This window comes from Pungitius pungitius, chromosome 17 (genome assembly GCF_949316345.1).
Source record: "Pungitius pungitius chromosome 17, fPunPun2.1, whole genome shotgun sequence".
In the NCBI taxonomy this organism is placed as follows: Eukaryota; Metazoa; Chordata; class Actinopteri; order Perciformes; family Gasterosteidae; genus Pungitius; species Pungitius pungitius.
This window is the reverse complement of record NC_084916.1, coordinates 14887276-14913037: the sequence shown is the minus strand read 5'-3', so window position 1 is coordinate 14913037 and position 25762 is coordinate 14887276. Positions and strand designations below refer to the sequence as shown.

Genomic DNA, 25762 nt, shown 5'->3' with positions numbered 1-25762 from the left:
GAAACTGCAAACGCTCTGCAAAGTAGAAAACATATTTTTTTTAAAAGAGCTAAAAACATCAAGTGAGTGAAGGAAGCAAACTATTATATTGACACCAAAGTGCTCTAATTCCGTAGCTTAAAGGTGGTATCACCCAGGCACTCTGCGTGCAATGGTCAGGTTTCTGCTACTGAACCAATTAAAAAAGGCAAATGTCAAACCCACTTACTTGAGAAAAAAAAAAAAAAGAAGAGCAGCAAGACCATGGCGACGGCTTACATAATAATCTGCTTATTCCGTGAGGTGGCCCGCATATACTGCAGCTCGCACCTGGAAACGCTTTTTGCCCCCCCCCCCCCCACAGCCTCGCAGTTTAGCCAATTGCCAGTGTGCCCCCAAAGCGCTGACACATTAGCAGCCCCCCCCCCCCCCCCTGCCCTCCTTCGTGCTGGGTAACAACTACCCAGGAGGCCCGTGTCAGCGTAAACACTATTGTTACCGGTGACATTTATCAAGCATTTGCCGTCCTCCCCTCGCCGCCGCTCTCTTTTGTCTGCGTCTCGGGGCCCTTCTGCCCATTTTTGGGTTCAGGTGGCTCACTGCTCCCCCCCCCCCCCCCCCCCGAATGTGCTGTTGTGCGGCAGCGGAGGAAACAGCGCGGTGGTGGACGACTCGCTGCTGTCGAGGCTGAGCCACAAGCTGCTGATGGCGTCGTTCCACGTGGAGGCGCAGCGCGGCGAGCAGGACCTCTACCGCTGCATCACGCTGTCCCCCAGGGGCGCCGCCGTCTCCAATTTCGGGGAACTCATCGTCAGAGGTGAGCTGGATTTGTTTTAGTCTGAGCATGTTGTTGGAAAAAGGAAAGTGAGAGTGTGATATATGATACGATGATAATAACCTTAATAATAATCCTTAATATCATCCCCCCCCCCCTCAGGTAAACCACTGATAATACATTTTGTCACATTCTGATAAATATTGTCATCCTAGGTGTTCAGTCACTTTGCTCAGTAATTAAATCATGAGATTCATCAATTAATCATTCAAAGAGTTTACAAGGGTCATATTATTCATCAGAGCTTTTATTTTATGTGCAAAGAGGACCTTCAGTAATTAGTCATGCAATTATTGATTAAAATAAGCTTCTATTTGGCTTCATTAAAATTAAAAATTTACAGCATTCAGGGCTCTCTCTCTCTCTCTCTCTCTCTCTCTCTCTTATACTTGAGTTGATTAAAGGACTTTGACTTAATGCTCTGCAGAAATAATGTTATCGAAACTGTAACACACAAAAGAGAAAAAATCAATGACACAAATCCTTGACTTCTCATCTGCTGACGTGACTTGGCTCTTTTTCTGCAGAAAAGGTCTTACACAAAATAACGCCGAGTCGCTCTTTTTTTTCCACAGTGCCTCCGACACCGATAGCCCCCCCCCAGCTGCTGCGGGCGGGCCCCACCTATCTGATCATCCAGCTCAACACCAACTCCATCGTGGGGGACGGACCGGTCATCCGGCGGGAGATCCAGTACCGGGCCAGCCAGTCCACGTGGACGGAGACTCACGGCGTGGGCTCGCTCACCTACAAGATCTGGCACCTGGAGCCGGACACCGAGTACCGCATCAGCGTCCTGCTCACCCGGCCCGGGGACGGGGGCACAGGGGCGCCGGGACCCCCCCTCACGAGCAGGACCAAGTGTGCAGGTGAGTACCCATCGAGCAGTGCCACCCATTTAACGCCACCACGATCAAGATGAAGAAACCGCAAATGTTTTGCGTCTCTGAGCGCGTACCCCCCCCCCCCCTGCTCGAGCGCCTCTGGAATTCCCCCCCCACCCCCCTCCGAGTTGTGCGCTGCAGGTGGGAGCCGCATCACTTAACATCTCGTTTGCCTGCAGCCACCCGGAGAACAAAAGGCCCCGTTTCGCTGTCGTCTACCAGTTGGGGGATTTTTTTTTTTTTCTCCCGTAGACACAGATGACGCGTGAAGGTTCACTCTTGGAAAGGACAGTGAGCCCCCCCCCCCCCCCCCCCCTTCACCCCCGGGGGTGGGGGGGGAATCCGCGAGGGTCGGGATGGTCCCGCCACATTTCCTCTGTGTTCCAGTCGCAGCGCTGCTCATCCGGGCGAAAAACGCTCTGCCGGGTAGACGGCGTGACACCCTCCCCTCGTCCCCCTTCACCTGCCACACTCTTTGATCCACTCTCGTCAGTGTCTCTCACCTCTCGTCCCCCCCCCCCCCCTCCCTGGATTGTCAACTCTCATTGCTCAGACGTGGAGCTTCATCAGCCCTGTGACACGAGGCTGGATACATTCGTCTTCCTAACGTGCCACGGAGGGGACATTCCTTTCCTGCACAGCGAGGGGGACATTTCATACTTAGTGGCGCGGAGGATGGCCATCCCACGGGCCATTGTTGAGGGGGGGGGGGGTCCAGTTCAGACGCTAAACGACCGACGCGGTCCCGTGCTTTTTCTCCCTCCAAAAACCGATGTCTTTCTAACCTTCGAGCTTTCCAACCCCTTTGGATGTGGAACAAATGTTTTCCCCTACAAAAAAGTTTCGATGTCGGTGACTCCAATTAACAGGGTCACCCTGATTGTTTTTTTTCTTATTGAATTGAATTGAAAAAAACCATGTGGATACCCTTTAGTGATATGTCATGAAGGTATTTGGATGACACTGCTCGCTTTGCTCATCTCATCCGGAACTACGACACTGGCTACAAAAATCAGCGACTTTTTGAATCTAGAAGTGCTCCTCGCACGCCACCTCTGGCCTGGCGTGTGCGTGTGTGCGTGCGTGTGTGTGTGTGTGTGTGTGCGTGTGTGTGCGTGCGTTCGTTTCAGTTCATCCACCCCGATGCTCCAATACGCTTATCAAGACTGTCCATCACTCTTTGCGTAATCAACCAAGTGCAGCGCCCGTGAATGCCTACGAGGAAGGACGCACCCCCCCCCCCCCCCCTCCCCCCCGCAGAAGTGTGTGGTGTTCTTGCCTTTTCCGCGCGGGTTTAATTGTGTCGAGACGCGACAGCGCTTTGACTTGCGGCTCTCGGTGCCCGGGTTAGTCACGCGCCGATTGGACGACCTTCTTCTGACTGGAGCGCGACGGCGTTCTTTATCGGTCGGGCCCAGCAGGCCGGGGGGACACTGTGTTTGAGTGTCGGTTAACAGTCTTCTGCAAGGTTCCGTCTGTCTCACTCGTTGCATTATGCATCACAGAAGTACGATTTATGCCGTTTGGCCAATGCTCTGCGGCCCACAAGCAAAGAAAAACATGCAACTATTGCAAGTTGTATTCTTCTTCTTTTTTTTTCTGCTAGGCCAATCTGTGCACATCTTTGATATCAATTACGGGATTGTTTCTTAATCTTTTTCAACTTAAACGAAGCCGTGGAGCATCAAAATGATTTAGAGGTCAATTCGTTAAAAAAAAGGGGGATTCCTGCAATAATATGAATCAGTAGTCCAAGCCTCATGTGGTTTCAATGGTAAGTATCAGGGTGTGCACTGATAGTCCATCATCATTCCGGGATAGCTGCTGGCAGTGGGGGGGGGGGGAGGGGGGGTTGGGGCAGCTCACTGAAGCAGCTGTTAAAGATGAGGAGCACGGGATGAAATGTGCAGAGCCCTCGAGGACTGTTCCTCGTTCGTCTCTTTCTCTTCCGCCACTCACGGCTTCTCCAGGCGGACGCCCCCACCCCCCCCGGCTAATCCCTCTGATTAGGCTAATCAAGCTGAATGTCAGTCTGGGGGCAGGACTGGTGGTGGAGCGGCGGGCGGAGAAGGACGGAGCTCACTGCCGCCGTAATGATGAGTAATGGCGTCTCGGAGTGAACGTTCAGTCGGTGGCTCCCTGGTGGCAGAGCGAGTTCAGAGCAGCATTACAATATGTGTGCGGGGTTCATACAACATCAGGTCCTGTTTTTCTCCTACACGCCGCATCATTTTCTTTCAAATTGGCGTTGTTACCACGTGATTTACTGCTGATATTTTGAGTTTTTATCTTGTGCGTCGGGCCGAAAAAACACATCAACCCGAAGCCTTTTGTCGACGCGTCTTTCACGTCAGCAAAGGGCATCCTCTGCTCCGGCTGCTCTCTGTCCCCTCAGCGCCGATGTCTCCTCCGTGACATTGCTGATCTATGTTCAGCGAAGCGGGCAGGGCTGTAGCCTGCCCCCCCCCCCCCCCCCTCACTCCACCCCCACCAGCCTGTGCTGGACTGAAAGGCGTCGCCTCCCTCTCGGTGTTTATCCGATGTCTCAGAAACACACTTGAACTTCCAAGCCAGACTTCTGGGGAGGAAACAGCCCCTCCCCTTGCCCCCCCCCCCCGTGACGGGGACTTGGATATCCGCAATCCTAGCTGTCCCACATGACAGTAGTTATTACGCGTCGCCAATGATTCTCCTCTGCTGAACCTCCTCCGCGCCAGCAGAGATGGAAACGCAGCGTTGTTGTTGATGTTGTGCGCTACTTCCTCAGGCAGCTCAACGCGTTCTGCAAAGTCGGCTGCAACTGTTGCCGTCACCTTTTCTCTGTCTGGTTTCCTCCTTTTAGCTGCATCAAGGGGCGATTTTCTTTTTGCGTGAAAACGCTCCTGTCAGCACAAATCTCAAAGTCGTGCTGCAAACCCGTTGGCGGTGTGTCGTCCTTTTGCAAAAGGAAAAAAAAAATTGATTATACCCAACTCATTCCTTTCTACGTCCAGCGGCAGCAAAGTGGTCAGACGTCTGTCTCCCCCAAAATCAACCGCTTTGGCGTGTTCTCCGCTCAGTTCGACCTCCACTCGGACGAACCAGGAGGCCCGATTAGAAGCCTAAACCATCCCAACTGGCTCCAGTCATACTGACCATCTGAGTATTCCCCCCCCCCATGATGAGGGCGAGGTACACAATTAAAAGGATCCCTCGATTCTGTGTGCTTGCCCTGTGGGTTTGGAAGCTTACGACCATCTGGGAGGGGAATGGAGTTCAGATCAACGGATGGTGCAACACTTGCATGAATTTTCACATGAGCCAAAGTAAAAACCCGTGGGTCAGCAGGTCCGTCGCTCAACTTCTGTCGGGGAAGTTGTGGTAATCTCCCCCCCCTCCCCCCCTTCCTGGTGATTGGTGCTTCTTTGAGGTTATTTGTTTTGGTTTATCGTTCTTTCGAGTTGCCTCTAAATGTGTGTGTGCACATCGGCTCCAGAACAACAGTCAGTCAGCGATTAGCTTCAAAACACGGCTGAAGAGGGAGAGTTTGAGAGGTTAATGCCGTTTTTTGAACCTAAGACTCCACATTATTGCTTATTATTACGTTTACGTTAAACCAGTGGTTCTCAACTGCTCTGGCTCCGGGACCCCCCATCACCCCTCCTTGATCACAAGCCGCGACCCAAATCGAGGAACATTCTCAACATCTCAAATTTATTCAAAATCAAGTTCACAAGCTAAATTTTTAGCGTTTTTGGGAAAATAAAAATTAGAAGACCCACCAGTTGAGAATCACTTGCAGCATCTTCCAGATATAGCTAATTTTTACACATATTTCCTTTCCATTTTTCTTTTAAATATTGCTTGTGCACCTTCATAATCCACCCCTCCCCCTTTCTCTTCCCCTCTCAGAGCCCATGCGGGCCCTGCGGGGTCTGACGGCCGCCGAGATCCAGCCCCGGCAGCTGGCCCTTCAGTGGGAGCCGCTGGGCTACAACCTGACCCGCTGTCACACCTACTCGCTGTCCCTGTGCTACCGCTACTCCGTGCCGACGGGGGGGGGCGGCGGCGGCGGGAACAACGCCACCGTCCGGGAGTGCCTGTCCGTGGACCGCAACACCTCCCACTTCAGCCTGAGGGACCTGCCGCCCTTCCGCGCGGTCCACGTCCGGCTGGCGCTGGCCAACCCCGAGGGCAAGAAGGAGAGCCGGGAGGTCACCTTCCAGACGGAGGAGGACAGTGAGTGGGCTTTTTTTTTTTCGTGTATGCACTGAAGGTGGGGCCTAGGCTCAGGTAATAGTTGTGCAATTGCGCACACGGATGCGTGCCTTTACGCAAAAAAAGACAAATATTGACTGACAAAATAAGCCTTTTAAATGGAAACCAGCGAAACATTAATCATTAACATTGATGCAAAAATGCTAAAATGATCGTGCTTATCTTGGTATTATTATTTTTACATCAGCAGATTACACACATTCTAATGCAAATACCCAGAGTCTGCAAGGAAGGAAGGTCAAACACTTATTGTTATGTAGAATAGAGCCAGACTTTTCAATGTAATTGAATGCCACTCAGGGAGATTGTTGACCCGGTGGAGCGAGTGAGGGGGGGGGGGGGGCATGGGCAGCGTTTTATTTTCATTCCCTCATCGAAATGCATTTTAGCATCGCGGAATGCTGTTTGTCTTTCAACGTTACGGCATCACGAGTAGCGAATGATATGAGAGGAAGATCAAATGTCGTCATGTACACCTACACGCATCGTAGGCAGGAGGAAGTGGATTTACATAAACTGAATGACACAGTGTAGCTTGGTGCTTTTGTACTCGTTAGATTTGACTGGAAAGTAAAAGCTGAATGTCTGAAAAATGTAAGATTCCAAAAAAAAGAAAGAAGAAGAAGCTGTGATTGTCTCCACTCTACTCGATTTGGAATGTTTTTGCTGGTGCCAGTCTGACAGTTTGACAATCCCCAATCCCCCCTACACCCCCCCCCCCCCCCCCGGCCGTCACCCTCACAACTACGGTAATTGAGCCGCGGCCGGTGACAGCTCCTCTCGGGCCGCTGCGAGCATCAAACAACAGGCGCCTCGGCGATAGCGAAGCATGTTCTTTGCATTCCGATTGTACACGTCCGGGGAGTTTGGTGATGCAGGCGAGCGGGCATTGCGTAATTCAGTCATTCTGACACCCAGACAACCTCTACTGTCTTAGCTTAGCATGGGGAAGCATTAGGATTGGAAACTTATACATGTCCAAGGAATAGATGTATGTGTTTTCATTGGATTTATTGATAAAGTACCTCGGTATCAGCAGATCATTGCAATAATAGCAACAATGCTAGACTTAGCTACTTAAATATGAAGTTGTCATCGTTTTATGTGTTGGATAAAAAAATGGACGTAGAATTGAAAATCCTGCTTTTCCCACAAGAATTGCTGGTTGAATTTCTTATAAAAGAATTGTTGTGCATTCGTTGTTTTGCCTACAATCGTTTTTTTTTTCCGGGGCTGTATTGCTTTAGCTTTCGTTTCCTGTTCCTTCCTGAATTTCTACATTTTAAAATGGAAACGTGACTCCCTCGAAATAGATGCAGTCGGGTTTATTTTGGGACCCTTTCAGGTGAGCAACTGTGTGGTTTTTTTTTTACATTCCTGCACGACACCATCAGCCTCAGCACATAATAACACATGAGACTCTCTCTTAAATTCTGTGAAATGTTCCTGCCGGAGGGCTATTATCACCAAGCGCTACCACGGGGGGGGGGCACCAGACCCAGCACTCCCCCCCGTGGATGAGTTTATTCTCAGAACGCAATGAGAGGTCCAGCCACCGAAAAAGGAGGCGCGTCCCATTAAAGCCCAGAACATGCAGAGAGATCCTCGGCCAGTTCAGGGGGGGTTGAATCACTTTGCCATTTTTTCTTCTGTCGGCGAGGTGCTAAAGATGAAAAATGGAGTGTCGCGCCGCAGGACGCTGTGCTCTGTTATCAGACAGCAGAAGCCAGAATCTCCATACACCCTCTGGGGGAGGGGGGACGGACCCGAGAACGTTTTTCTGCTCTTGTCAAAAATGTTATTCCTTGCACAGAGTGATTGTTTCAGAGCGATGTTGTTTTCTTGCCCCCCCCGTAGTCCCCGGCGGCATCGCTCCGGAGTCCCTGACCTTCACGCCGCTCGACGACATGATCTTCCTCAAGTGGGAGGAGCCCGTCGAGCCCAACGGCCTCATCGCGCAGTACGAGGTAGGACGCCGCGGGACCAGGTGGACTGTGTCCTCTGCTCACTTTAAAGAGCCTGCTGCTCCCCCTCTTTGATTTTTTTTGTTTGGGGGGGGGGGGGGGGTGGTTCTTTCTGGTTCTTGGCCAAACGCTGGTAGGCAACGGTGAGCCTGAGCCGCTGGAGTGTGGAGGACCCACTTTTCACAGTTCATGGGATTTACTGTACATGTTCGCATGGTAATGAAAGCCGAGGCGCAGACTCCGGGCTGTAATTACATGGGGGACAACCGCTCTAATTACTTATTTGCCTAAGAGATGCCTCCACAAGGGGGCAATTTTTAAATGTTTCTAATTAATTATTGATGCCCCCCCCCCCCCCGTATCAAACCGTAGACCTTTGTAGTACGGGCTTTGGAGCGGGTTCTTTTTTTTTTGGTAAGTGGATATGAAGACCCACTCTGACTCACGTGGAGAGAGAGAGAGAGAGAGAGAGAGACTAGTTTCCCTCCACGGCTCTGGAAACTGAGGGAACGAGGCGAGGACCTGATGATGCAGATGAGGCTCCCTCACCTCCAACCAGCCGTGCCACCATCTGCTGCCCCCTTCGGACCGGTCAACCAGTCCAGAGGAGCTGAGCAACGTCAGCGGGCCGCGAGCAACACATGACCACAAACGCCCCAACCAACTATATGATGATGTCAAAGCTGTGGTTTGACGGAAAAAAGCTTATTTTTGTGCTTACGTTTGCACAGATTTTACATGTCTGTTCGTTCGGAGTGTTCGCTCTAATGTACGTACCTTCAGGTTGACTATAAACTAAAAAGATTGGGCACACACTTTAAGAAACTATGACATAAAATTTGGAAAAAATAGAAACAGAATAAATGTGACTTCTATTCAAGTAGCAAGTAGTTCACCATAAGTCATATCCGCTACTCCCTCAATAATCCTTTCATCTGCACCATTCGTCCGTGTCTCAATCTATTTTCTGCTCATACTGTTCGGGGCCGATCCCATCATGCATTGGGGCAAATGGGAGGGCAGGTCGCTGGCCCATCGCAGCCCCACCAAGCAAGAGTTAGACGAGCACATTCCCTGCAACTCACTCGTGGTCCCCGGGGGGTTTGCAGCTGACTTGCAGAACGTTGTTCAGGACCCGAAGGAGCGGATTGTGGTGCCAGGTGGCCAGAAAAGCCCAAATGAAACAACGGAAGCCCCCGAAAGAAGCTGATTGAGGCTCAAACTGAGAAGCTCTGAGGTGGCGCTGCTCAGTGAAGCCAACGGATGTGCTGTTCTCCTCGGTTTTATGGATCTAGAACCACTGACTCCGGCACATTTTTTCAAATTGAAAACAAGGAAAGCAATGACATCACTTTATTCATACGCTCCAGCTTTAATTCATCAACTAATCCAAAAAAAATGTTAAATGTTAAATCAGGCCGGCGGTGGTGTAGAATGAGCATACGACACGGAATCTACCCGAGTCTGGTTATCAGAGGCCGACTGCGGCAGCGTGAGATGAATTAGCCGCGCGGCGTGAGGCGACATTTTAAGATTAATTGAGAGGCGTTTCTTGTGAGGGAGCCTTTGAATGAAATGCCCTTCATATTCCCTCTTTCAGGTGAATAATAAAAACTGCAGGCTGCGTGACTCATATTACAGATACTAACACAGTCTACATGCTTGTGCGGTTCTGGCTTAACAATGGTTTTCAATTAGGGAAAACCCACCACTAATGTGAACACCCCTACGGTGAAAGCCACACGTTTTATTTTGAAAGGCCTCGTCTTTCCTCCACCCCCCCCCCCACCCCGTCTCCAGATCAGCTACCAGAGCATCGAGTCGTCGGACCCGGGCATCAACGTGCCAGGCCCCCGCCGCACCGTGTCCAAGCTGAGGAACGAGACCTACCACATGTTCTCCGGCCTGCACCCCGGGACCACCTACCTGGTGTCGGTCCGAGCCCGCACCGCCAAGGGGTTCGGCCAGACGGCGCTCACCGAGATCACCACCAACATCTCCGGTGAGGCGGCAGCAGTCTCTGGTTTCTCGTGTTCCCGTGTGTGTGTGCGTCTTTGTGTTTGGGTTTTAGGTCTGGAGTGTCTGATGGGGTTCGTTGCCTGGGAAACGGGGTGAAAATTGTGGCCTTGAACGGGAAATTTGAATAATGAACACGTGTGTGAAGGATAACGTGGAATTCCCTCACCGTGAGAGCGTCGTTTTTAAAGAAAGCAATTTTCCAAACAATAAGTGTGTTTTTTGGGGGCATTTGCGCACAAAAAGACGTTGACCTGCTTTTGATTAAATTACACATACATCTTTAAATTATACCAATTATGTTCATCATCTTGCTTTTGTCTGATGACAATGGCGGACCTGTAGCTTGGAGAACAACAAGTGTTGAGCTTGAATGGGTTTGGGTTCAGAGGAGCTCTTTGTTTACCTCTCAAAGTTTCGCTGCAGCTCAGAAAGGAGAAGATTGAAAGGCTGGAGATGGAGGAAAAAAAAGGTTGTCGGCGCGGATCGTGAAATTGATCTGGAAAACGTGCGCGTGGGGAACGTGAAACGCCCTCCGCTGCAAACCAATCACTGATCACGTTTACTCGGATGAAACGTCTCACGCTATCGTGACGTTTTCCAAAGGGAAAAATCACTGGAAGTCATAACATTATGGGAAAAGTGAATTTTCCAATTAGATCATGAAGTATTACTTCCTCCTAATTACAAGCCGCACGCTTCAACGCCGGCACGCTGCAACCCGACGAGATTCAAAACCTTAAATCGAATGAATCGAATTTACAACCATCTGTCAATCATCTCTAAAAGCCACGTGGATTGTGACTTGTGTGTCTCAAAGGCTACAACAATTCTCCGCTGTGAAAGCTGCACTTCACGCGCGCTTATTAAATTGTGCACTTTTTCTCTTTAGCGTTGCACACCACCTCCCACTGCTCGCGTGGAGGTTGCGCGCCGACCCCCCCCCCCCCCCCCCAATACAAATGAGTTTGTTGTAAAGGTTTTGCCGATGCAAAACACCGGTGAGGTTAATCAAAGGTTGATGAGAGTAATTTAAAGAATGACACCATTCGTTTAACAAGGTGGGCAGTCCTTCAGTCCTCTCTCTGTCAACAACACCCATCCCTCCTCGTTTACCGGCCCCTGTTCCATCTCCCCTGAGGGGGGGGGGGTCGCCCACATGCGTGCCAACGTGCATGCCAACGTGCGCGCCGCGGCGTTGAAGGAGATTCAACAGCTCAAGCGCCGCCCTCGAAGCAAGACACGAGATGAGGCTACAGTTTGCCTTTCAATAATTCATGCCCGGATTTAACCACCTCACATGCAAACCCCCCGCCCCCCCCCCCCCTCTCACCCCCCTCCGACGCCGCTATGCATAATTCACTGTTCGCTGTTCGGAGCGTGTTTTTGCCGACGACGGGTCACGCGAGGAGACTTTCTACAGCGGGCATTAACGGCACGCTGTGTTTTTTTGGGGGGTGGATCTGGAGAGCCGTTTGCTTCTGTGCATAGACTCCGGTTAATTCACTCCCTCGTAGTAAACAGAGATGGAAACACTTCAACCCCCCAGCGTCCCCCGTCCCCCCCGGGGAGCTTTAGCCAAGGTCCTGCAGCTCTCAGATCTGTCCTAATTATTTTATAAGGGCCTCTTGTATTTTCTGTAGCCGGCTGCTGCTTCTAGTCCTCAGTCATTGGCGGCGTGCGGGAGGCCTGCGCACACTGCAGTGCACACCCCCCCCCCCCCCCCCCCCCCCTGGGGGAAATGTGAGGGTAATGAATAGAGATAGCGTACCATATTTTGCGTAAAGGCCTTAAATTTCTTTAAATACTCGAGCAAAACATGTGTGATTTTCTCCCTTTGTCCTCCCACCGTAGTTTCAGCTCTCCCCGGTTCTGCCCCCCCCCCCCCCCCCAAACTCTTCCATGTGGTCCTGCTTTAAAATGTCTTTCTTCTTCTTCTTGTTGTTCTCAGCCCCCGTGTTTGACTACGAAGACGTCCCGTCTCCGCTGAGCGAGTCGGAGAGCACCATCACCGTGCTGCTGCGCCCTGCGCTGGCGAGAGGCGCTCCGGTCAGGTAAAACACCCCCCCCCCCCCCCCCCCCCACGCCAACCTTCATTCAGGCCTATTCATACCTGCGGTCAGAACGGGGCCCTCTCTCAGCACCCTGACATAGTTCTCTATGCTTGTAGCATGGAGGACACAATTTGATGTGACAACGTACGCAAAAAAGGTTAATAAATTGATTTGATCAGGGAGGTGTTTTCCTCGAGAGGTTGAGCTGCCAAAAAGGACGTAAGAACCCCCCAAAAAATCCCCCCCTCTCCATCCTGAAGCCTGACTCACCGTGTCAGACGGTTCTGGAGTGACACCGCATGCCAAACCGGCTGAGTCACCACCGTAGAGAGGAGTCAGGGTTGAGGAACATCAAAAGATGAAAATGAAACTCCAATCATTTGGAATTTCTCGTTTGTCAAACATAACGAGGCAGATATGAATATATGTTGCGTGGCCTTTGAGGCTTTATCAAAGACAAACAGCACTGTAGTGAATCTTTTTAATATATTTAGGTTCGACGGTGAGATGATTGTCCCACGAGGCTCCTCTTTGCACCCAAAGAGAACCTTCCGAAAGCCCCAGAAGCAATTTAACACGGCGCAACTCGTACTTGAGAGAAGGAGTCATTGAAGTGCTCCATTGACCTGAATTCAGATCACGAAACATGTGATAATTAAAATATCTGGGATTAATATTCGTTGAGCTATCCAGTTATAAATGAAAAGCACCACCTCAAGCAGACCAAGTATTGAGGACATTGTGCTGGTAACGCTTCAGGTGGAAATATGAATCATCTTCACAGTGAGTTTTTCCTATCAGTACTTTCACTTCAGAAAAGGTTTTAAGCTCTTTTAGTGAAAGACGTGAAAGAGTGAAAGAAGATGAAGGTTTAATGAGTTTGTCACCCAAAAACGGGTTTACCTTTTCAGATTAGTGTGAACATCCTGCTGGTCTTAACGACATGTTCACCAGGCGGCCAGGTTGGAGAAGATCAGATGAGCGATTCTCAAGACAGTCGAATAACGCAGACAGAGGGACACAGATTCTTTGTTTTACAGTAACACGTTATTTGCTGGAGGTTTTCTTTTTACCTTTTATTCTCCATTACGGCAAAAGCTTTTGGAATTTAACGCAGTATTACTTCTTATGTTGACTTCAAAAGATTTCTAATAGAAATAATTCCAGTGGCTTTCATGAATACAAAGCGTCACTTTGAACATACCTCCTTTTTCTCCTCAGAAGAATGGGCGCCATTAACGAGTGTTAAATGCCTATTTAATGGCGACATTGTATTACTTGGAACAAAATCATTTCTGTAATTAATTATAATTATGGTCTTATGTGCCACATCACATTATTTATTGGTTATGTGGCTTCAAAAAAAACAAAGGGACAGGGGACAAACCCATGGAGTCAGATCATTTATATGTGTGTCCGAGCGGCACTTGACGCTCCGCCCTCTGCTCCTCCGCCCGCAGTGCCTACCAGGTGGTGGTGGTGGAGGAGGACGGTTCCCGCCAGGTGAGGAGGAGGGAGCTGGGCGCCGTCGACTGCTTCCCGGCCCCGAGGCCCCACGGCGAGGCGGCGGCGGCGGCCAGAGGCGCGGGGGGGCCCCCGCACTACTACACGGCCGAGCTGGCCCCCAGCAGCCTGCCCGAGGCCACGCCCTTCACCGTGGGCGACAACCACACCTACAACGGCTACTGGAACAGCCCCCTGGACCCCACCAAGAACTACCTCGTCTACTTCCAGGCCACCAGCAACTTCAGAGGGGTAGGAGCTGTTCCCCCCCCCCCCCCCCCCTCGCAGACCACTATCCGCAGATGGATCCTCACCCTCGAGACAGAGTTGAACGCCGCCTCATCTCAGAATGTATCTTCTAATGTGTAATAGTTGCGTTTCAGGAGAGAGGAGCCTGCTACAGGGGGGGGGGGGGGGGGGGGGGTCGAACGATATTATTTTGACAATTACCCGGGACGAATTAGATGCATAAGAGGCTTTTATGGACTTTTAAGTGTCTTCGGCGGCGCGTGAAAGAGGCGTCATCGCTGCAGCCGGGTTTCTCACTCGTTCCACCTGTTTGAGTCTGAGCGAGTCGTTATCTAAATAAATGCTGTCTGTCGGGATGAAAAACATCATGCATGCATGATATTCCATTTTCAAGCCTTTGTTGCGATTTTGGGATTAACTGTCCCTTGTCATCGGTGTTTATTCACTGGATGACCTCAGATCCATCTGAGGTCAAATGCTAGTATTACCAGTATTACCACTGGTATCTTTTTTTGTTTTATTAGCAAATATTAACGCACAAATTTAGAAAATGCTGCCCTTCATCTTCACTGTATTGTTAATATCAACTATCACTGATTAACGTTATTCACCCCCCCCGCCCCCATATCTCAACATGATTCAAGGCCGTGCGGCATTATAAAGCACTGTTGCCTCCAAAAGCCAAAAGCCCACCTTGACAGGAGACAGGATGACACCTGACGCAGTACCTGCTGCTGCTTTAATAACCCCCCTCCCCCCCCCCACCCCGTGGGAGTAAATGTGACTTCTCTGTCACTGTAGGAGAGGAGAGGAGACAGGAATCCACTTGTAACAGATTTCCAATTAAAAAAGCTAATTTGGCAACCGTTTTAGGGGAAAGGTTTTGACTCCAATTTCAGAGCATAGATTAGCATAATTGCCTATAAAGGCTGATATAACTTACTTAAATCTTAATTTGTTAACATGCCCCTCTACCTATGGGATAGAGGTGGCTGTTTTGGGGGGTCGGAGGTCCGGGTGACTTTCCTCCGGACCGACTCACGCTGCATCATCCCGGCCTGATTGTTGTGACCAAATGGGACCGAATGGTTCTAACGAAGCCGTTTTTTTCTTCCATTTTCTTGCTCACAGGAGACCAGAATCAACTGCATTCGGATCGCTCGCAAAGGTAACGCCGACTTCCCTTTGTTTAATTTCAAAAGGTGCTCTGAGGGCATTTCCACATCAATAATTCATTGTCACATTGGTTGTGATTCAGTGTGTCTTAAAACGTGATTATCACAGGAGCTTTTTATATTTTATTAGCTACCTATTTGGCTTTCGAGGTCTTTACAGAGTCCTCAGACGTGATCCGTTTAATTACACTGTGGACGGTGGCGCTTCACGTGATTTATGTGCCGCGCCGTTAGCTGTTCCCCCGAGTCGCCTGCGTCGCGTGCGTCGCCAACTTTAAGCGAGTTTTATTGTTCCAAAAATGGGGATTGCTGGGACGCGCTAATGACAGTTTCACAACCGGGGTCCCGCGGCAAACACATTAGCAGTCAGACAGGTTTCTATTTATTTATTTATTTATTTTTTAAGGCCCCCGGTGGAAGCCTTTTTCATCCAAACTATTTACTCTTGAGGTAAGAATTCATCTTAACTCGGCCACGTTTCTGCGAGCTGTGTCGTATTTCGCGGACGTCCCGCGCCATACAAAGCCGTTGATTGGAGGGCTTTAATGGATCTTAATGATTATCATAACAACTAGTTAAGATAATTAGGCGATAGTGGGGGACTTTTTCAACGTCTGTCTGCTCACGTGGGAGCGCCCCCCCCCCCCCCCTCCCCGCGGCCTCCTTTATTAAATTGTGTCTTGCGGGGGTCACATCCCTGCTGAACAAAACTCATTTGTTGTTCCGATGGTGTGAAAATGGGGATAATGCAAAGCTATATCCTCCAAATGCTGTTTCCTGGAGATCATAACCACTGCGGTTCCGGTGCATTCCTCTTTGTGGTGCAGGGGGGGGGGGGGTGTTTTTTCTTTTTTGGGGCGCTGAAGGGCAGAGGCCCTCGTTCCCAAGCAGAGACTCGGGGGTAGCGGGGAGGTGAGAGAAAACAGGCTTCTGTGTCCTCTCTCTCTCTCTCTTTCTCTCTCTCTCTCTGCTTCTCTGCAATCACTAACGCTGACATTATGGATAAAAAAATAAAAAAACCCTCTCAGGCTCGGATGCCTTTGAAATTCCAGATTGCAGAAACGTATCCTCTCTTCTCCCCGAGAGAGAGGAAGCGACCCCCGGGGTGTTTGCTAGAGAGACAGAAGCAGATAGAAGGCTCTCAGTTCAAACAATAGGTGAGAGGGAGACAGACGGAGGGTGAAATGAAGTTGTCTCCCCTCCCCTCCCCCGCCCCCCCCTCCCCCAACACACTTCCTCCCCACTGAATTATGTCTGAAGTTTGTAGTGCTCTTGAGAAAGGTGGCAGTTAAATTGGATTCTTCTTGCTGAACTCTTTCTCATCTGAAGTGCGATGACATCAAAGAATTCCGCCTCGCTGGTGTCTGCGGGCGTGTCGCGTAATTGGAAGGGAAGGGTTGCAGGTGTATTTATAGGAGCCATTTTTTTTTTTTTTTTACTGTAGTTGCTTAATACGACTGTGGCAGGCGGGAGGATCTGCTGATGTTGCTCCAGAGGTGCCGTTAAAGACGGTTCCGGGCTGCTGTTCGTTTCCTCTCACCAGCTTCCCGCACGCACAGGTGCCGCCAGCTGTGTTCACCTCGCCGCTCTTTGTTTTGTTTGCTTTTTTCGTTTTGTTTTTTTCCTTGTCCTCAGAGGAAATGGGGCTAACAATACATGACACGGAACAACAGTGTGAACGTGTGAACGTGTTACGGATCGAATCGAATCGTCTCGAAAGATGAACTGCCAGAAAACTGTTGTTTTTTCTTTGCTCAGCCGGTAGAAGCGTCACATGCTCAAATCAGGCCGTTGAAAATGTGGCTTAAAACCTGTGAGACGGTGTGAACGATGTGGCGCGGGAACCTTTCATTTTAAATACCAGCTTGTATTAGATAAGTTTCATAATAGAACAAAACACGTGACTCAAATTTCCTGGTCCTGAAGTTGCATAAACGCATTTCAGCTTACGGCCTCCGCCATTAAACGCCGCACAAAGGCATCGCCTTTGCAGAACCACAGCTGGATCTTTTTGGTGCAATGACATTTATTTATAAAAGCAGAATGAGTCACCCCCCCCCCCCTCCCCCCGGCTCGATTTGCTCGATGGTGGCGCGTCTGTTTCGGGCCGCGTCGTCTGCCAGGAGCCGGCCACCAATTCACAGCTTATCAAAGCCCCGTCGCTTTGTCAGAACACCCGAAACGTGCTTCAAATTCGATTGTGCCGCCGAACCGGTCCGTACCCGCCCGAGACCCTTCAACGATCCCCCACCTCGTTTGTTTTCTCATCAGCGCGCCGGCTCGTTAATGAACGACACGCTGCCAGAAAAGCGATAACGCGCCTTTCGTGACAGCAAGTTTTTCAACCTTTTTGGACGGAACACCACAGGGAGCCACAGATGATTCATGGAGGGGGGGAGGTTTTCATGCTCTTGGCTATAGCTGAGACTGTGCGACTGTGACATATGGCTAAGGAGGGAAATAACAGCCTGAATGAGAGCGTGCATCAGTTTGCTAAGATAACCAGAGCGTTGCTTCTCTCTCTCTCTCTCTCCCTCCCAAACTCCCAAATAATAAGTAATACACAAGCTCGCCGACTGTTGTCTCTCGTGGGGAAAAGCTCAAATTGGATATGCGGCGACCTCTAACGCGCCTCACTCCCTCTCGGTAGGAAGATTACAGTAAACACTCCCGTGCACAACCAAACAGCAGCCTTCTTCGTATCCGTCTCCTGGCCACGTGTTATGTATAGTACATTGCACTTGAAAGTGAAGTATCACTATGAAAATATGATCTGCGGGTACCTCGACGTAGGATTCCCCCCCCCCCCCTTCACCCCCTCCCGTGCTGCATATCACCGCTACGCTGCTCGCAGGACTTTCACCTGCTCGGGCGATTATTCTTTTTGACAGTGAGCCAGCGGGACCCAGTCACCCGTTGCATCACTAGATTGTTAAAGTAGTTCCAATGAAAACCCTCCTCGATGAGGAGGTGAAAAACAGGAAAAAGCCACTTAGCTGGTAAAGGATTTTGAATCGTCATCATTTGTTTGTGCATTTGTGTATTTGTCAAAATGACTTTAACAGATATCCAAAACAATGGGTAAAAGGTGTAAGTAGAACAAGGTTTAGGGGTTAGGGGTTTATAAAGAAATTCTGCAGATTTCCCAACCAAGCCAACATCCACTGTGGAGACACGCCCGGCACACGCCGCCTGTTTGTCTTCGTCCATTAGGCTCAAACCAATGTGACAGTGATTAATTGACTTGGAATCCCCACGGCACTCTCTCACTGCCGACCAGAGCCGAGCAGCCGTTCACGCGACCCTCCTCTTCCTCCCCCGCGCAGCGGCCTGCAAGGACTCCAAGCGAGCTCTGGAGGTGTCCCAGCACGCCGAGGACATGGGGCTGATCCTCGGGGCCTGCGCCGGCGGCCTGGCGGTCCTCGTCCTGCTTCTCGGCGCCATCGTCGTCATCGTCAAGAAGGGGTGAGCGGGGCCCCCCCCGTGAAAATTGATGAGGGGGGAGAGTCGGAGCTTTTTTTTCAACAGGCAAACCGTTAGCGGCCCTCAAGTGCCTTTGTTCCTGTGTGGCAAGGAGTAAATTCATTGTTTCTTGGCAGCGAGGGTCTATTGAAGAAAGAAAGGATTTGGCAATGAGAGTGAATCACAGCCAAAGTTAGTGGAACGGCACGCCATTAATCCAAAATTCCCCCCCCCCCCCCCTGCTGCCTCAGCCAAGCTTTTTTGTGTGTTTCATCTCATCTTCTAATTCCGAGGCCTGTGCGCCCCGGCTGAGCCCCATTCAAACACCGGAGTCACTGGCGACTCTCCACCTGCAAATTACCTCTGTCGGCCGCACCTGCAGCGCGTTCTCCCTGCGCCGCCCCCCCCCCCCCCCCCCTCTCACGGGCCGCGGTGCAACAGTCATCTGAGTGTGAAATATTTCATCTAGGGGCATGTTATTCCATTGCCCACTCAATTACACGAGGCGAGCAGCTGGGAGGTGCCAGTGGATGAGCTAGTAATTGGTTAGGAAGCTTGTTTTTGCTTTTTTTTTTTTTTTTTTTGCTTTTTTTGGGGGGGGGGGGTGGGGGGGGGGGAGGACTTGTCTATCCTGGAGGAGATTTCTCACAGAGAATGGAAGGAGAGGGAATGGGATGTCTGGAAGAAGGCAGTCACTGATAAGATTCATCGGGCATATCTCACAGGCACAAAAGGAGCGAGGCAGCCGACAGGCAGGAAACAGGACGTGGGCATTTTTTAGCCCGCAGATATCGTCACTCGTACGCAGTCGGACTGTATACGTAAATATATTCTGATTGGGTGGGAAGAGAGAGCGTAATTCAGCAGAGTGCAGGTCGAACGCAGGCAGCGGAGAAGAAGGAGGAAGAAGAAGAAACCAAAGCTCAGCTCTCGACTAACTTTCTACGAGTGAGAGAGCACAAAGGCCAGAGATTTTGGATGTTATTTTAGACACAGACGGCGTAGGAAATACTGCTAGTTACTTCTCCAAATGAAATACTGAAAAAAACACATTTTAGCTAAGTTTATCCTATTAAAGACTTAAGGACTTACACTGTGAAGAAATTGGAGTTTCCACTGTTGAAAAGAAACGCAAGTGGGCATTTCTTTTTTTGTTGTTGTTGAATATAGTCTATTTTCTGAGTCCTGTGGTTTCATTTGTTCTATGAATGAAATTAGCTTTAACGTGTGTATTTAATGGCACATGAAAATGAAAATGACAGCAGATAATACAGCAGCATGGATGCAGGCGACCTCTACGAAAACCTCTGACTGTAAAATGCAGAGCGGAGTCTCCTTCATTCTTTGCCTGCTCGGAACATTCCAAGACATTCTGAGCATCTTCATCTTGATAAAAGCATAGTCACCTCTCTTTTTTTTTCTTCTTTTTTTTTCTTTCTTTCTCCTCACTCTCTGTGTCTCTCCTTCCCTCCTCCCTCATGCTAATCAGAAGGGACTTCTATTCTTACCCTTACTATCCGTAAGTCAATCCTTTTTCCATCTCCCACCGCCCTGACGCCATGTTCCCCTTTGCTTGCCCTTCGTAGTTCCAGGATCACCTCAGTGGAAATGAGCCCCGCTATCTCCAACCTCATGCTCCAGGATAGATCCCCCCCCCCTCCTTCCTTCCTCCTTCTCCTCTCACTCCACCTCCACCACCACTTCTGAGGCTCTCTTGCTATCGCCAAATCGCACTTTCCCCCCTCGTCCAGTTTCAATCTCGTGGCTCTTATATTCCCCCCCCCCCCCCCTCAGTCCAATTTCTCATCTCCTCGCCTCCTTCCCTTTCTTCCTTATCTCTTTGATTGTCTTTCTCTCATTCTGCCCCCGTTCCCCTTGCTGTCCTCTCTTCTCTTCACCCCCCCCCCCCCCGCCCCCCCGTGCTCCTCTCTGCATCTCTACAGTAGGAAGAAGGTGGCCGTGAACAAGGCCGCCATGTCCTACAGGCAGGAGAAGAGCCGCAAGCTGAGCTCTTTGGACTGCAGCATGACCGAGCAGAGCACCCTCCAGCAGGACGAGAGGATGGCCCACTCCTTCATGGACGCCCACGGCTGCAACGCTCGAAGTAAGACAAGCGAGGGAGAACATATGGGCGCTCTTGATAGAGAGAGAGAGAGGGGGGGGAAGAGCGTTCTTCCTGACCTTCGGTAAGGTGCTGCGTCTCTCTTCTGCGTATTCTGCGGTGCCAGTCAACCCTCTGCAGAAGCACGCTGAACCCCCCCCCCCCCCCCCCACCTTCTTCCTAGACCTTTCAGCCGAGTTAAAACGATGCAAACTGTTTTGTGTCCCCCCCCCCCCCGCACCCACCTCCAGATGAACAGCGCAGCTCCGTCAACGAGTCCAGCAGCCTGCTGGGGGGCTCGCCCCACCGCCACTGTCGAAGGAAGAGCTCGCCTTACCACACGGGCCAGCTGCACCCCGCAGTGAGGGTGGCCGACCTCCTGCAGCACATCAACCAGATGAAGACGGCCGAAGGCTACGGCTTCAAACAAGAGTACGAGGTGAGAGCCAAGCGGACGCCGCCGGTCGGTCGCTGGTTTTGTGTTGCTCGAAGCGGGCAATCGCGCAATGTGATTTTGGGGCTGCGTTCTCTCGTGCCCGCGTTGCGAGGCCCCCCCGGGGGGGGCAGGTTGTGGAGTAAGTCATTTCCCCGAAAGCACTATACAGCAATGCGAGCAGGAACAATCACACACGTGGCAGATCAGGAGCGAGAACCTGTAAGATTGTGTTTCTTGGAGGAGCTGAATTTCTCGCCGGCGGGGGACGAAAAGAGCGGCAAATACAATGTAACACGCGGCGTCATTTCAAAATTGCTGATGTTGTTTCTTTTTCTTTTTTTTATCTCTCTGTGTTACTGCAGACAAGCGCAGTGGCTGAAATGCAATATTTGACACTCAGGGGCGTGCGGTCAAAAGCGCTTTCTGATGCCCTCCACATTAAAGAGTGGCGATGAGTCTTTTTCTTTTTTTCACCTGCGGGAAGCCAGATGCACTTTTCTGATTGATTAACATCCCTCAGGGGTCGCACGAATTTCCCCCTTCAACAAAATCAATATATGGGTCACTTTTTCACCCGTCGGTCTGGCTCCCCGTCGCCTGGAGAAATAAACAAGATGAGGAGGATCAGCGTGCACACTGCTGTCAGACTTCATAACCCTTATTTCCCACTGGGTTGGACTGCTGCCATTGATCAGGCATGTTGCAAGGCATAATGGTGGGGCGGGGGGGGGTTGTATATGAGTCAGGCCCTCTGTGTGGGGCGGGTAGGGCTCTATGTGCGTTGTGCATGGAAGCCAAACATTTGTAACCTGGAGCCGGGGAAGAAGCGCGTTTGCGGAAAACATCTCTTTCGGCGCGACTGATGCAGTCCTCCTAAAAGGAGGAATCCGTCATCGCGTTTGCACCTGGAACTGCAGCTTCCCCTCGACACTGTGACACGGTCAAGTGATGCGGGGAACAGCCGCTTGTTGGTGCCAGTCAAAATATCGAGTTTGATCCTAAAGATTTAAATTCAGCCTGATTCGGCCGGTTTTACATCGGCCAACGTTTGCGTTGTTCTCACATTTTCTAAAGGGACCCGCGGGTCTGATAATTAAAACTTCATTGTCAAATTGCAGCCGCAGCCAATTTCATGCAATAGTTCTTTTGGATCTTGTCCCCCCTAAGTAGCTCAATGGTGGATTTGTGAGGCTTTAAAGAACCCAATTTTGCAACATGCCAAAATGATTATTTTATTATGATTATTATTATTATAAACCTGTATCTGAATGACCTCAAGAAGGAAGTCTTTGGCTAAAACAAATGTCTCTGCTGCGATTTCAGCGAACAAAAGTTACTTAAAAACAGGATCTAGGATTTTACCTTTGTTTAAAAAAACTGTAATCAGCTGTACAAAGTTTCACATGATGAGTATGAAATAAACCGTTAAGAATGGGCCTTTTCACATGAGAAACGTCTGGCTCATTCTTTTAAGTGGCTTAGTTGGATAAATCCATGTTCCAACTTCCATGCAATAACAAAGATTTGGCTGTATTACATCATTTTAGGGGGAGGGGTTGCTCATTTTGCCTACCCATACACACTCAATGAATCGGCTCGCCTGTGTCGTTAATAAATGATAAGCCCGTTCATTACTTATGAATGTTACACAGTTTAATATTTTCGTGTTGAGCATGTTCAATGCAACTAATGAACTGATGGGGAGCAGAGATCAGCTGCACTGGAGCCCCAGACGGGTGCAATCCCCCGGTCAGCTGACATCGCTCATCCCGCCGGGGTCTCAGGTGGTTCCTCAACCTCACACACGGGTGGGGGGGGGGCAATGGTCGCCTCAATCCGGGATCCATCCACGTCTATTTTCTCCCGCCAACTCATTTATTGATTCATTTGTTGCGCCGGAATTCAATAGATCGCAAAATCCAGCCGTTCAATCCGGCCGAGGCCTTTCAGGCAGCGAGCACAGCGCGTAGGAGGACAATGACTGCGGAGAGGGGGGGGGGGAGATGCCTGCTTCTGCTCCTCCTCCCCAAGGCCGGAGCCATCGCTCAGTGCCGCGTGTCGTCTCTCAGTTCTCAGCCTCCCCCCCCCCCCCCCCCCCCGCGCTATGTTGTGGCAGATGTCTGTTGATGACTTGGCAAGAGGGCTATAAACTCCCCGAGTCCCTCAGACAACCTCCGGCTCTCGCTTTGGAGTGCATTCAGCAAAGTGCTTTTCGTCTGTGAGTTTAAAGAGTCGTGCATGAGGTGTCTTTGCTTGACTTTACTGATCTGTACCTGTTTGCAGAGTTTCTTTGATGGCTGGGACGTCACAAAAAAGAAGGACAAGACCAAAGGAAGGCACGACAGCCTGCTGAACCGTGAGTAACCCCCCTCCCCCCCCCGAAAGGAAAGAAACACGGGGTGACGAGGGCTCTGAATCTCAGTCTGACCACGCTTAAGCACAGCAAAGCAAATCTCCATTTACCTATGCCCCCCCCCCCATGTCTTAGAACTCTGTTAACACCACCATGAACACACGAATTTCATCTCACAGCCCGAGATCTGCTTTTGTAATAATAAAAGGCAAACATTTGCTCCCGTATCGTTTCAGACGATCGACATCGAGTGAAGCTCCACTCGCTGCTGGCCGACCCCGGCTCCGATTACGTCAACGCCAACTACATAGACGTGAGTCACCCGCACTACTACTCCTTCCCCCCCCCCCCCCCCCTCTCTCCTCTTTGGCCAATTCCACAAGAGCTCCTGCTCCTCCACCGTTTGTTTGTTGACCACAAGACACCTCCTCATCTGAACTCCCGCTTAGTAACTACGCCCACGACGCATAGAAACATATACACGTGCGCGCTGGGCCATGCAGGCTTTTTGAGGTTCGGGATCTTATCGCAGGAGCCCATGAGCTCGGGAGCCCCGTGACTCGCCCCCAAATGCCTTTTTTTTGTAAGGCGGCTGCTGTTGGACTCGTTGCATCGCGCGGCTGAGCCTTTCATCCGCTCTCAGATATTTTGAGCTCACCTACAGTTGAGCTGGAGTGAGCCTCTGGTTCACTTCCAGCAGCAGCAGCTCGCTTGAGGGCGGCTCGGAGAAGCTCTCAAGTGCCTTTATCTTTTTTTTTTTTTTCTCTGACACTCATTGCAGGGAAAGTTGTTTCCTTTTTTGTGTGTGCCGGAAAAAAAGGAAAAATGCAAAGTGGACAGAAGGGGAGGGAGGGGGGGGGGGGGGGTGATCAGCGGCGGACGCCTTGAGGACGTCAAAGCTCGCAGAGCCGCACGTGGCCACTTCGTCCCCCTTCGGCGTCCTCGAGGGCTCCATTTGGGTTCGAGACGCTCCAAGGACCTTTGTGTCATTAACCACGCGTCGTGCCAAGACACCCCCCCCCCCGCCCCCCCCTCGGGCTCCCCCCCCGACACTGCAGCGGAATGATTTCCCCAAGTATTCATGGAAGGCGCCAGGGGTTGGAATGAATAATAAACATCGCTTTGTTAAGAAAAAAGAAAAGACGTCCAGCCCTTTCTCCTCTCGTTCACCTGCAGTTTCGCATCGTTTCTCCTCGGCACGGGTGGCGAGACGTGACGTCTGTGCGACAGGCGCAGCTCGGCACAGACGGGACACGGCCGTCCTCCGTGGTTAGCTAACCGGCCGCTGTCAGTCAGGCCTTTTCCGGCTCTGGCGCCCGAGGCGGCGACGCCTGTCACTCTTTTTTGCGTCGGAAATCGACAGTAATCGTGATGAGGGGAGGAGCTCGGGGAGCCTCAATTTCGACTTTGGCTTGAAGCTCGTACTACGATAAGTGTCTTTTTGTTTGTGTGTCAGCCTGGAAGACGTGTTTTTGGAGGACGACCCAATTAATCGGCCCCTGTCACCTTTAAATAACAATAAACCTCAACCCTTTAGTCCACGCGTTGATTTTACATTTTACAGACCTAATTCCCATCACCATTGTCTATTTTCTGTTCAATAAGTCATAATTCGGGTGATCTCACTTTTGGTTTTATTTCCAAATAAAGTGGTTCAAACCGGTTTTTAACACCAAGGCGATTAACAAATTCTGAGGCTCTCCTTTCAAAATGAATTAGAACAAAAAAAATCACAAAAAAGGGATGAAAAGATAAACCGGTCTGTAAATATGTCTTATGATGATACATCTTTAAATAGATATTCTGTTTACCGTCACCTGCCTCCCGTTATGACTCTTTGAATTTTTGAACCTCATGATTTGCTTTGTAAATTAACCAGAAAGTATTATTCATTAAATCCAATAATTTGGCAACCCCAGTAGATTGCCACCTGAGGCCAGCTACTTTAGATAATTTGGATAATACGACAGCTTTGTCTTTTTATCATTGTAGACGTCTTCTTCATTAAGCCGCCGAATGTGCATGAACAGTCATCGTATGGTTCGATGTCAGCTCGACCCGATTCCCAAACAAGAAGAACCTCTCAAGTGCGGAATCATCCAAAATGGGATGTAATTCCAAAAAAAAAAAAAGACTGCTCAAGTCCTGCAGAAAACACTTGAACCTTCCCTTTGAGAGAATGTATTCAATCGCGTGTGTTTCCTCAGGCGTCCTCTGTCCTTACGGATTGTGCCAAAGTGTCATCTGTGTTATTAACACCGAGGACAAATCGCTGTCGTCACCGGCTTCAGATCAAGAACTTTTCTCTCTCCTGAAAACTAAATAAAGATGTGCTAAAGGTCAGAAGGTTCACCCGAAATTGATTCCACAGCACCAAACACGCTGCAGGAAGATGGGAATTTGAGTCTTTTGAACATATTTCTCTCCACAGGTCCTCAAAGCAAGCTGCTTTCTAACCATTTCATTTCCCTTCCTTTCCTGGTCTTTAATCAGA

The 25762-nt window shown here is 50.3% G+C and overlaps 1 protein-coding gene across 2 annotated transcripts in view; it reads left to right on the top strand.

The window, feature by feature from the left end:
• The first annotated feature begins 636 nt into the window (after positions 1-636).
• Positions 637-25762, top strand: part of ptprua (protein tyrosine phosphatase receptor type Ua) — a 41240-nt gene continuing 16114 nt past the window's right edge. For both annotated transcript variants that reach the window (XM_062558417.1, XM_062558416.1), the window contains exons 1-14: positions 637-796; positions 1390-1683; positions 5590-5916; positions 7813-7922; positions 9720-9921; positions 11887-11989; positions 13450-13744; positions 14873-14909; positions 18243-18381; positions 19868-19897; positions 20322-20482; positions 20731-20918; positions 23199-23271; positions 23505-23581. In XM_062558417.1, coding sequence (XP_062414401.1) covers positions 685-796; positions 1390-1683; positions 5590-5916; positions 7813-7922; positions 9720-9921; positions 11887-11989; positions 13450-13744; positions 14873-14909; positions 18243-18381; positions 19868-19897; positions 20322-20482; positions 20731-20918; positions 23199-23271; positions 23505-23581 — 2148 coding nt within the window. In that variant the 5' untranslated portion in view covers positions 637-684. The remainder of the gene's footprint in view (positions 797-1389; positions 1684-5589; positions 5917-7812; positions 7923-9719; positions 9922-11886; positions 11990-13449; positions 13745-14872; positions 14910-18242; positions 18382-19867; positions 19898-20321; positions 20483-20730; positions 20919-23198; positions 23272-23504; positions 23582-25762) is intronic.